Source organism: Eretmochelys imbricata, chromosome 4, assembly GCF_965152235.1.
Source record: "Eretmochelys imbricata isolate rEreImb1 chromosome 4, rEreImb1.hap1, whole genome shotgun sequence".
NCBI classification, from domain to species: domain Eukaryota; kingdom Metazoa; phylum Chordata; order Testudines; family Cheloniidae; genus Eretmochelys; species Eretmochelys imbricata.
In genome coordinates, this window is record NC_135575.1 from 26982391 (window position 1) to 26994921 (window position 12531).

At 38.3% G+C, this 12531-nt stretch overlaps 1 protein-coding gene across 2 annotated transcripts in view; it reads left to right on the forward strand.

The window, feature by feature from the left end:
- Nucleotides 1–8128, forward strand: part of GRID2 (glutamate ionotropic receptor delta type subunit 2) — a 1026718-nt gene extending 1018590 nt beyond the window's left edge. For both annotated transcript variants that reach the window (XM_077814385.1, XM_077814386.1), the window contains 2 exons: nt 2571–2811; nt 7706–8128. In XM_077814385.1, the coding sequence (XP_077670511.1) occupies nt 2571–2811; nt 7706–8128 (664 nt within the window). The remainder of the gene's footprint in view (nt 1–2570; nt 2812–7705) is intronic.
- The last annotated feature ends 4403 nt before the right edge of the window (nt 8129–12531 follow it).

The following is a 12531-nucleotide window of genomic DNA, read 5'->3' on the forward strand; positions in this document are numbered from 1 at the left end:
GAGTAGCAGAGCTGGAAACAGTCGCCTCTCCTACATGCTTGCTCTAATCACGAGATTTCACTCCCTGCCCAATGAAATTTGTGATGTAGCATTAGGTGCTATAAAGCCTGGGTAATACAGAAAGAAAAGAATTCAATATATACTTTATGTTTTTTGGGAGTAGTTTTTACATCATTACTTTGAAAAATGTTAGAATACAGCTTACCTGCTAAAGAAAAATATTTTAAGATCCAGAGTCTATCAATAACTAAGTTTTAAAGGTCACATTTTTCAGTAAAGCAAGATTACTGCAGTTCAACTTTCTAGACTTCGTCTTTAATGCCAAGCTTTCTAATATTGTAACACATCAGGACAGTTGAAAATCATGCAGCCTACCTAGAGACTTCCAGCTATACCTATAGACTTCTGGCTAGTGTTGGTTCATTGTAATATTATTCTATTCTGACATTGCAGTATCCACAGAGCAGAGTACTAATGGAAAAGTTCACTTGTAAACAGTTTAATGCTGTTTCAGAAGCCCAGCGTCAACTATAGTGGACATCATATTTTTATGTTCCACTGAGGAAGTGTATTTAGTCTATTATAACTAATTATTAAATACAAAAATCAAACATTAAAATTATTAAAATCTGTGTTTACAGCCTGGAATTATTAGTATAGTTCATATGCCCAGAACAGTAATTGCTGCAGAAGTGTGTAATTTTGTGCACAGAGTGCCATCTTGTGGAATGTTCACACACCACAAAATCATATTGGTGCCTCCAGGTTCAACATAAGATTCTTCACATCTTATTAGCTTCCAGGGGATTCCAGTTAAAGAACATTTTTCTCTTTCAAAAATCTCTAAAGTAGTAATTCCAAAGCTACAGAAACATTTGGCAATATTCACAAATCTGATAACGTTGTGGCTGTTCTTTTGGGTCCAAATCTTGATTCTACTGGAGTCAATGACAAAGTACCCACTGAGTCCAGTAGGACCAGGATCTGGCCTTTTGTCTTGATAAAGTTAATACATTTGATCAAATTACCACTGATGCTCCAATAATTTCCCTTGATGTATATATTTTCCATTTCAACTGCAGTTTTACATGAATTTTGTAATGAGATTTCTTCATTTCTACACCTGCTGTATAAAGTTGTATAGTTGGTATTCCTAGTTTTGCTTAATTTTTTTAATGATTTCCCTAAAGCTACTAACCTTATATATGATTGCTCATTAATTAAAATCATTACCAGGGATACAATTCGGAATGAACTGCTATCTTACAGAATGAGCTAAAGTTTGATATTTGTAGCAAATTTCTATTGTTTAAAAAGATGTCTTGTATAATCAGGAATTATACTGACAAATGGAAAATCATTTAATTAATGAGGATAGCACATTCATTCCAGATGTTTGTCTATTACCGACCAAAGAAAAGGAAGAAAATAGCATTGCTCAGGGCGTAGAGCTGCCACTGAGAACAAAACAGTCAGCCCCCATACTGTTTTTCCATTACTGGTTTATGTATCTGGCATATAGTGTAATTCACAAAGATAAAAGTACGAAGGCCAAAATGTTTGAACGGGTTTTGAATGAGAAAGTTCCAGGACTTTGCATGTGTGTATGTGCTTCATTTTTTGCATAGTGTTTTTCAAATGACCATGCAACTGATTAGTTTTCCTGCCAACATTAGTAAGAAACACAGATAATTTGCGTTAGAGGGGAAATTCCATTTTATTTTATCAGTTTTAGAAATGTAATTACTGAATTATTTATTTTGGTTAATTAAAGGTTTGTTTCGATCAATAAGCACAAAAAAGATCCTCTCAAAATAAATTTCTCCCCTTTCAACCCATATCTCTCCTTCCATGAAAGGCCTGGCAAAATATATGGGCCTTGTAGCTTAACCAATAAATTCATGGTCTTTTAGCGCAAGGGTGGGAGAAAAGACCCTTACTTCAAAGTCCCCTGCCCTGCCACCAGCCACTTCCTGGAGTGGAGGTATGTGAACTCAAGAGCCTTAACTGATTGCAGCTGCCACAGACTCGCTCAGGGAGGAGAGGCTCTCACTAAGGCAATATGGACCCAAACTGCTTAAGAACGGTCTTAAGTGGAATTTTAAATGAATCTTCCAAACTAACTTTCCCTTTTTCAGTCAAATTTGCCAGGGCACAGTCTGGCAATGTCCTTGCTTTGCAAAGCAAATTGTTTCTTTTCAAACTAATAAAGCCCAAAATATTATTCTGTATGTAACAAGCCCAAATTACAGAAATTGGCTAGCAAGAAAAAAGGAATATGCTATTCTGTGTTTGAAATGCAATTAGAAATACACATAACTTCCACTGAAGGTAATTAAAAGAAGAAAAAGAAATACAGGGGGTGGGCACCATGCCCAGAATTCCAGCCAAGAAACTTCCTCCTCTGGCTTATTAGTCATCCCTTTTATACTCATCTATTTTGCCGTCCACATACATGGGATGGAATAGTGGTATGGTCATGTTCTCAACCACTTCTATGTTTTCAGTTGTACAAATGTAGGCTTCAGTTGTCATTGACCTAACCGGTGATTCTGTGCTTTCTCCCCAAGGATTTTAGAACTTCAGCAAAATGGAGACATGGATATACTGAAGCATAAGTGGTGGCCGAAGAATGGTCAGTGTGACCTATACTCATCAGTGGATACCAAACAGAAAGGAGGTGCCCTGGACATAAAGAGCTTTGCAGGGGTGTTTTGTATCCTGGCTGCTGGGATTGTCCTCTCCTGTTTCATTGCAATGCTGGAAACATGGTGGAATAAAAGGAAAGGCTCCCGGGTTCCTTCAAAAGAGGTATAGGACCCCTTCATTTATTGTGGAATATCTTCATGCTATCTGCATACTTTTGTCTTGAATTTATAGCACTAAAGGGGGAAGGAAAACATAGGTTCTGAGATAATTCCATAGCTTTCTGATTTGTAAGATGAGCAAGGTCACTCAAAATCTGAATCGTGAAATCTGACTCTCCTTTTTAGAAAAGCTAGAAAGAAATGAAAAAAGAAAATAAATACTATATACTGGTGTTACAAGGAACTGTTCTCAATAGAACACAACAATTAGTAGTAGACTATGTTAGTAATTAGTACATTATGCCTGCTATTGTGGATCAGCTCCAGGTTTTGCCAATGAGTGTGAAAGGTCTCTTTCACTCTGGCATTCAAAACATGCCCCCCAAATGCAATAGCTCAGACTTTCAAAAACAAGTTACCAAAGCTAAACTCCTAAATCCATATTTAGGCTCCTAAATGAACTTGGTATGATTTCTGGAGATGCAGAGGAACCTGCACTCCTATTCATTTCTGCTCTCAACATCTACTGAAGCCAAGGGCAGCTGAGGGTGCTCAGCCCTTTGGAAACCCAAGCCAGATTTATTTAGAAACCTGAATACAGAGTTCCCAAGAGTTCCTAAAAGAGTTCCCAAGGACTATAGACCTCTATTTTAGAGGAAGATGTGCCATTTTATAGTAGGTCTGAGTTTGGTTCTCTCTATCTGTGTCTGTAGAATGACTTCCATGATAATTCAGGTATCTCATTACCAGCCCCCTGAACCCTAGTCTTAAAACAAATTGCTTACCCTGGTGGTGAAGTTTTAGCTCTGTAAAAGACCAGATAAAGCAACATTGGGGGGAAAAATCATTATTAAAATGTCCTTGACAGATACCCAGTCCAAGATGTTTGACAAGTTACAGTACATCACCACCAATTACACTTTTTCTATCTACATAGCCATAGACACCTGTTGTAGGATATTACTTTGAGTTTGTGTGAGATGGTTTTGCCATTATCTGCAGTTTCCCCAGTATTGTGCCTCGCAATCTTACGCTGTATAATCAGACAGAATTAATTACACTCACTAATTACAGCACTGATGTTTGAATTTTTAAAACCTTTTGCTTACTGTTTCAGTTCTGAGATTTTTTTTTAAACTTCTGGCAAGCGCTGTTGTTAAAAAGGAAAACCCTCTCTTCTCTTTAAACTGGGTTCCTCTGAAATGGGAAACTCTCAGTTAAAACCAATAAAGGCTTAAATAATAAAATATACCAAATTGTCACTTAGCCCAAACTTTCAGAAACGTCACGCTTGATACTTATTTTGTGTATGTGTGTGTGTTTCAAATTAATGGAAGCCAGGAACTTCAAAGTTATCATTGCCTCAGCTGCTATAAATTGGCCTCCCTGTATTTTTTAATATTGTTTATTGACTTGCTCTTAAATTTATGTTTTAAAGTTGATGTGAAAAGCTTGACTCAAAACTGAATTAAGTATGAAAATAAAAGCTGAATGTCCCCATTATCCCATCTATGGGGCTCATTCAAAGAATTACATCTTAACTAACTTTCATTTTAGCTTCCATGAAATCCATTGGCTCTTTCAGGCCACTAGTCCAAATTAGGGGTCATGGTGGGCCAGTTTGTGGTCAGCATGCCAGCTCTTTTTCCTGATGGCTGCTATCTTGTGCTCCAGAATCCGAGCATTTATACTGAAAAATAATTGTCCTATGGTTGTGAAAATAACCTGCCAGTCATGAACCAGAAGTAACCCATTCAATGATGTCTGCCTGAGTCCGCAGACGGCCTTAACCAATAGCTCTGAGAGAAGACTGAACTCTCCCCATTAATCTGAATGGGATGTTGACTCTAATGATAATTTAAATGTGAACACTGCTGAATATTTCACTACTGACCAAAACACAAGAGAGAAAAAGGAATGATCGTATATCTTACTGTGAGTGACTTCTCTTCTTGGTGGATTGAGTGTGCAGAGCTTGGGTTGTGGGCAGAGCCAGGAAGAATACCACTTACTTATTTTTTTCCAGTTTGACCCCATTGTCATTTATAGTAGAAGAATCAGCAGCAATATTGGAGAGACCTTTAGAGGCTCAGCTAAAGATAGAGCTGTGTGAAATCTTTTGACTGAAACGTTTATGGTGAAAAATGCAGATTGGGCAACACTGAGGTATTTTACAAATTAACTTCACCTAATAGCTTCAGTGAAAAAAAACACTTTTATAAAATTTAACACTGACATTTTCAAAATGAAACATTTTGATATTTTCATTCAACACAACTTTTCATTTCAAAATTTCCCTTAATTTTATTTTAAAAGTCAAAAATGTTCAAAGATGGTAAACAGCAAAACAAAATGTTTCAGTTTTGTTGAAATGAAATGTTCCAATCAACCTGAAAAGAAATTGTTTTCTTTTTGAATCACCAAAAAATTTGAAAGATGATGTTCAATCCAAAACAATTTTTTTCAATTTATTGGAATTGGTAGCAGCCCAAAAAAATTCATTACTCACCTAGCTCAAGCTGCAATATTTCCCCAGTGATGTAATTTTAAACATTTCCTTGATTGCTATTTTAAATTTTAGTCATATAAAAGTCATTTTATAAAATTTCAAAATTGGAAAAAGGAGGAGACTGAAAACAGTGCACAGTGGCAAAATCATGATTTATGCACTATGACTGAGCCTCTGTCTGAACACTGCATGGCCTTTGTTACCATAGCACGTGAGCACCTCCCAATTATTTAAGAACAGACATAATCTTTCTCCATCTTCTTCCTCAGCCTATAGGAGAAATAGTTTGATTCGTATAGTTGGTTTTGTTTTTGTTTCGGTCGGTGGGTGTGATGTATGTCTATGTACGTGTCTGTGCATGCATAAATTTTAGAGGGAAAGTCAATCCCACGTTTAGTTCTCACAATAGTGAGGTCTCTGGTACCTTTTTATCTCTTGGGGGAATAAGTTCTATAGGCTTAGGCTGCAGTGCAAGCTCTGGGACCCTCCCACCTCACAGGGTCCTATAGCCCGGTCTCCAGACCGAGTCTGGAAGTCTACACTGCAATTTAACCATCCTTAGCCCAAGCCCTGTGAGCCTGAGTCAGCTGGCATGGGCCAGCCACAGGTGTCACGGTAGGTCCTGGTCAAAGAAGGAAAAGTGGTCTCTTAAGTATCAAGGACCATGAATAACAGAACGCAGACCTTGAACTGGACTCAGTATTCAGTACAGAGAGATTTGGTGACCAGTCTTGCTAAGCAGATGGGCTGTCACATGTTGTACTATATGGAGTTTTTTCAGGGGACGTGGGTTCATTCCTAGACACAGTGATCTAAACCTCACGGACATCAATGGGAGTCTTTCCATTGATTCAATGACCTTTGAATCAAACCTACAAGGGGTTGCAGTAATCAAGCTTGCAAATCAAAAACGCACCACTATGGCCTGTGCTGTTATAATTTCTGGTATCTCTGACATCCTAGAATGATGCATTGTGACACTTCTCTGTTTGGTCTGGAAGAGTCAGTAGATTTCATGGAAACGAAAGTGAATTTTGAGAAGGTTAGTTAAAACTTCATTCTGTGATGAATAAGCCCCACAGTCTGATTAGTGGGGACATCCCTTGCATATTTCTATGCTTAACTCAGTTCTGAGTTACGCTTTGCAGTTCAGTATTAATATATATGTGGCCTACAGGTGATGTACAGTTACTTTGGGGCCCATGGCTTTGTATCTTTTTACTTTTGTGCATTTAAAGTCTCTGCTGTAACACGAGCATAACATCATTTTTTTAAATTGAATTCCTTTGGGGTAGTTTATGGAAGAAAAAGAGCAAGGATAGGAGGGTGTGATCCCACATCCAAGTACGTACAATGGACCTCATTCTCCTATTACCTGTACCAGTGTGATTCCACTGGAGTCAGCGGAGTTGCTCCCCTGTAACTAGGAGGAGAATCAAACCCACTGTTGGCATTACAATTAAAAATCATCTTGTGTATCCTCTTCTGGTACACTGCAAATGCGCCACCAGCACTCCCCAAAGGGTTTGGAAGTTCAGCTTTATTCTATTTCAGCTAATAAATAAAAAAATCAATTTGAGCCCAGCCAGAATTAAGACTGATGAAGAGGCTATTACTATTCTTCAAAAGCTCCCATCTGAAGCTCACATTTAGTTATCAGTATGGAGTTCAAGAAAAGCTGGTATCACCCCAGCCATCTGAGTTTACACTTCATCTTCATTATAGGAAGCTGATTATTACCAAGCTGTCGTTAATCTAAATCACACATACCCTGGCTCTAAACATGTACTTTCATGATAGGCATCTATTTGTAGCACCTACAGCTTAGTACTTAAGATGCTGGGTTTGAAAATAGGTGAATTATAAGGTTAGACAGCACCTGTGTTCTTTCTAATCCAGTCAGCAGCAGTCAGTTGGAAAGATTTACACCACAGATGTTTATACCTGACCTCAGCTGTTGTAAATTAGCACAAAGCATGGGTGGCAGGCATCCTAGGCTGGAGGAGACTGTGTCTCCCCAAACAGCCTAGCATGGCCCCGCCCCCAGGTTCCCTCCTGCACTGCACTGGCCGAGGCTGGCCAGCCTGCCTCCCACAGGGACTTGGAGCAGCTGGCACTGAGGCGGGGGCTGTGGTGGGGGTGCTCTGGGCTCCTGTGGGGAAGGAGGCAAAAGGAGAGGAGATGGGGCAGGGCCTGTCAGGCACAAGGGGAAAGGCCAGGGACTAGCCTCCCCCAACGGCTGGGTCACTGGCCGCCCATGGCACAAAGTTTTAGTTTAAGTTAGACGAAGTTTTAGTCACATTTCCTGCACAGTTCTGGTTCCACTGTAAAGATTCAGTCCAGCAAAAAGTGGCAACAATAAATGGCCTGTCTTCTTTTTCTTTTCCAGGATGACAAGGAAATTGACCTGGAACATCTTCACAGACGTGTTAACAGCCTGTGCACAGATGACGACAGCCCCCATAAACAGTTTTCCACCTCGTCAATTGATTTGACCCCGCTGGACATTGACACTTTGCCCACACGCCAAGCACTGGAGCAAATCAGTGACTTCAGGAACACTCATATCACCACAACAACCTTCATACCAGAACAGATCCAGACTCTTAGCCGTACGCTGTCAGCTAAAGCCGCTTCTGGTTTCTCCTTTGGCAACATGCCTGAGCACCGAACTGGCCCTTTTAGGCACAGGGCACCTAACGGGGGCTTTTTCAGAAGTCCTATCAAAACAATGTCGTCTATCCCATACCAACCAACTCCTACTCTGGGGCTCAATATCGGTAATGACCCAGACCGAGGCACCTCCATATGAGCTTCAGACCAAGTTTCTTCATTGTTTCTTTTTAGGACTCCCTTTGCAAGGAGCAGCTGTAATATTGTGGGACTAACATGGATGTAACTTTTAAAAAAAAAAATCAGGATTCTTAGTAACAACTCACTATTTCTCCTTCTGTCCCCTGCTTTCTCTGTCTCCTCCTCGCTCTTCTCTTGTCACCTGTTTCTTTAAAAAAAAAAAAAAAAAAAAAAAGAAACCACACTAGTTTTATATTCGTACACTTTTCATATACTTTAAGTATAGGAAATGTGCACTGAGTATGCATAAAAGTTAGAGGGTTATTTCACAGAAGGGCGTTTGCATCTCCCCTCTTTCTCCATTTTTTATATAATTGCAATAACTTCCGTCCTTTACATTTGTTCTGCTGCATCCATTCAGTGCTCCACTGCTGTTGTGTGTCCTTTTAACTGTGGACCAAAGGCAAACCCTGCAGTAAAAGAAAAATAAATTTAAAAAAAGGAAAAAAGAAAAAAAAAACTATTCAGGCCACACAATATGAGAATGCAGTTTTGTAGGATTACAAAAAGCCATTACTATGCCAGTAAAGACTACAGTTAAATCTACTTTTGCACTGCAACAGTGCATATGACCTTTATGTGATTGTACAGTGTTAAAAGTTTTTCTTATGTACAGTAAACTGTATCATATGACAGAAGCCTCTGTTGTGTTAAATAAATTAGTATCACATAAATATATATACATAAGTATGTGTATATATATCTATAAAATGGCAGCCGTTGCTATTGCAATTCATTTAATAAAGCTTTAGTAAAAATGTGTTGTATACAGAAAAGATATACAGTGCAGGGGGTCTTTTTGTTTAGAAAAGAGATTGGCTTTAATATTATTCTGACTTGCATTGTTTGCCAACAGAGCTTATTTTATACTTTTTTTTATTAGAACATCCGGGTTAATTTAATGTTTGTACCCAGATGTAACTCATTTGATTAGGTTTTGCATTGGCTATTCAGCAGTGTAGAAGGCTAAACCTGGTAATTTTACATTTAATTAATTTAACCAATGGAAAACTCTCTTAGTTAAACCACATCCATGGATAACTAATACAGCTCTAGAGAAGTTTAAATGTAGATCATAGAAGGTTAAGATGTTCTTTTCCAAATCAGTACCATCAATCACTACAATAATGGTGTTACTGGGACAAAAAACCCTTGAGAAATATTGATGTGGCCTTAAATTACAGTCATATATTATGCTAAGAAAAAAATGGATCGAGCTATCATTTTAACCCTTCCTATATTCATTTGTATTTAGAGGAGCTGTGTAATTTTTATATTAGTGTCAACTGTGTAGAACGATGAAAGAACAGCAATGAGAGCAAAAAACGTGTCTGCTTTGGCACAAGCTTCTTAAAGTAACACTCCTATCTGTTAGAAATGTAGAATGAGCTTACAGTCTGCAATCCGTTAAGCAGAGAACAAGCAACTTCTCCCGTGCTGAGTTCCTTCCTTTTGTTTGTTTGTTTTTTTTGTTTTTTACACAACCATACACTTATGTTAACCTAACTCATTCTATGGCTAGAACTGATATAGGAATCAGCCTATGTGATTTGCTTTAGGGGAAATTAAAAGGTATATTCTTCAGCTCTATTCTGTTTTGATGCTAATTCTGTTCTGGGGGAGCATCTTGTACCATCAATGTTTTTGTACTAAATCTTCAGATATTGTCTACTGTGTAAGGCAGAACAATTTCTTATCATGCAAACGGCCATTTTGTTTCCAGGGTAGCAAGTGTCTAAAAGCATGCACAACTTGTTTCCCCTTGTAACATTCATGAACTCGTACACAACTCTGATTTAAAAAAAAAAAAAAGAAAAAAAAAAAGAAAAGAAATTTCTTTACAACAAGCTATGTAGGGACATACCAGATGTTGCAGTGATTTTAGCTATAAACAAACTGTTAATCATGTACACTATTTAAAATAGGCCTATTTTGATGTGTTGCCTATAAAACAAATACACAACACTTTTTGGAGGCCTCAGTTACAAGTGGCAGAGCTTTCTGTGTATAATTTGTCTAAATAATTTGTCTAATAAAATTGTTTTCTAAACTTGCTTTTCCTCCTGTTTGTCCTAAATAACATGGAAATGTCAAACTGCGTCTGCATTCTTCAATTTAAGGTGTGCATTATTTAACATTTATATTGTGGTAACCCATAGAGGCCAAGAAGGTGGAGGTCCCATTGGCCTGGGTGCTATACAAACTTACAGGTGACATTCTATACTGTGCCTTAGCGCACTGGGAGGGAGGACTAGGATGGCTTTAAGCAGTCCCTGGTGTAGTTCGGACAGCCCTGGGGGGTCTCTCTAACTTATGGCAGCAGAGCTGCCCAAAATCTTTACAGAACTACCGGTACATTCTGAGGCCCTGCCCTCAGCACACCCCTTATCCGCTATACCTGCTATGCCAGGGCTTTCGTGGAGATCTTCAAAAAGCAGCCTGTGACTGTCTTCCTCAGTTCCTTCACTGAGGAAATTCTCTCCTGGCTGGATCCAGAACTTTGTAGAACTACTTTAGCCCCTTTACCTGGTGTAAAGGGCTGGAGCAGGAATGAGTCTCACCTTTGGTGTCGTATTTGAATATGTAAGATGTACCGGAAGATAAAAATAGCAAACATCCTTTAAAGCAAGAACTGTAAGTACTCGAGCTGTGCCTCTCATCATATCGCCTGTCGAATTTCCATGGAAATTAGTGTGAGATTGACAGGGGCACTGAGTCAAGTTTAGACCTAAACTGCATTCTCCCCAAATTCTCAGATACATTCAGAAGCACTCAATGTCTGACCTAACTCAATCTCAGCCTACATGGTCTAGAAACTTTTTTGGTATATGGCCTATTTTGTTTTGTTGATTTATTTTTATAGGACCAGATTCTGCCTCATTTAAAATGAAATCATAACTTACTCTGTGGGTAGCCATGTGCCTATGTCCTCACAAGTACAGGTGGCAGAATATGCCCCTTATTTAATTACAGTATTCTCAATCTGTATTCATTTGGGTTGTGTATTTTCATTACTATCTTAAACTAATGGCCAAATTAATATTAATTTCTTTAGTATTTACTTTAATATCAATCATGATGTAGTCACTTAGAGCACCCAAATTAATATCAAGTTTTCTATTGGATTGTTCACAACACTTCAGCTTTCATTAACTGAACCATGATTTTAAATTGTTGCTAGAGTTTCATACATTCACTCAGCCAGCATTAATGACATATGGGACAGAGTTTTTTAGTTTTCAAATAAATTTCATGCTATCCCAACTCACTGCTAGATTATAACTAAAAAATTCCACCTTCTGAGAATTTCAAAAGCTAAGGTTTGATATAAAGCCTCATCAAGGAGAAAACTGATTTGGTGACAGTTACTTAAAACACAGCTAAGAGATAACTTACATAGCTTCGTCTAAAAGAAAAGCAATGGGCAAATGGAGGCCCTTATCCTACAAACACTTATGCACCTTATTACATACACTCATTGGGGTTAGTCACAAGTACAGTTATGCGCGTAAGTATTTGCAGGATCATGGCCTAAATTACTCATTTCTCTAAGATAAACATGAATGCTTGAAATTTGTTGTGCTCCAGTCTGCACTAGATCATTCCTCTTGCATTTCATGGGTATCCTGTTCCCATCATTTACACTCAGCACAAATAGCAAGGCAATAAAATGGCTAAAAAGCTAGGTAAAATAGCTCTGTCAGTCATGGTATATATTGCGGGGTAGGGAACAAACCCTGCAAACATCTCTCCTTCCTTTCAAAACAATGTGATACAAATTTTACTCTGAACTATTGACAAGTGTTTAAATTATTGCAACTCCACTGAAAATACAAATTATTCTTTATGAAAACATGAGTTGTGTATAAAGTAATTCCAATAACCCAACCAATTTAACATATCCCATATAGAATATCTATCTAGACTGCTTTGTGGGTTAAACTGTGCCGGCTAAACACAGTTGTTGCAGTCAGAGTTCACTGTTTCCCTGAACAATATGGAAAAGCTTTTTTTTTCTCTCTCCAGAGAACCACATTATAAAAAGATCCAAGAGACTAAGAAGGGGCTCAACTATAGTATGGCTCTCAAAACAAAACAAAACAAGTCCTCATGCAACTCAAGAAAAGGTGATTGCTCTTCTGGGGGTGTACCATAGCGTGGTCAGGGCCAACGTGTCTGAGGTCAGCTCTTTTGTCTTGACTAATGGAAATGCTAATTTTACGTCATTCAATACATCAGATCTATGATGCAATATTTTCTCAGCCTTCCATGCTTACTTAGGATACTGTAAAGCAGGCAAAATTATAAGTGTACCTTTCTATGTCAGAACTCCCCCTGTATGCAGAGCAATGAATAGTCCAA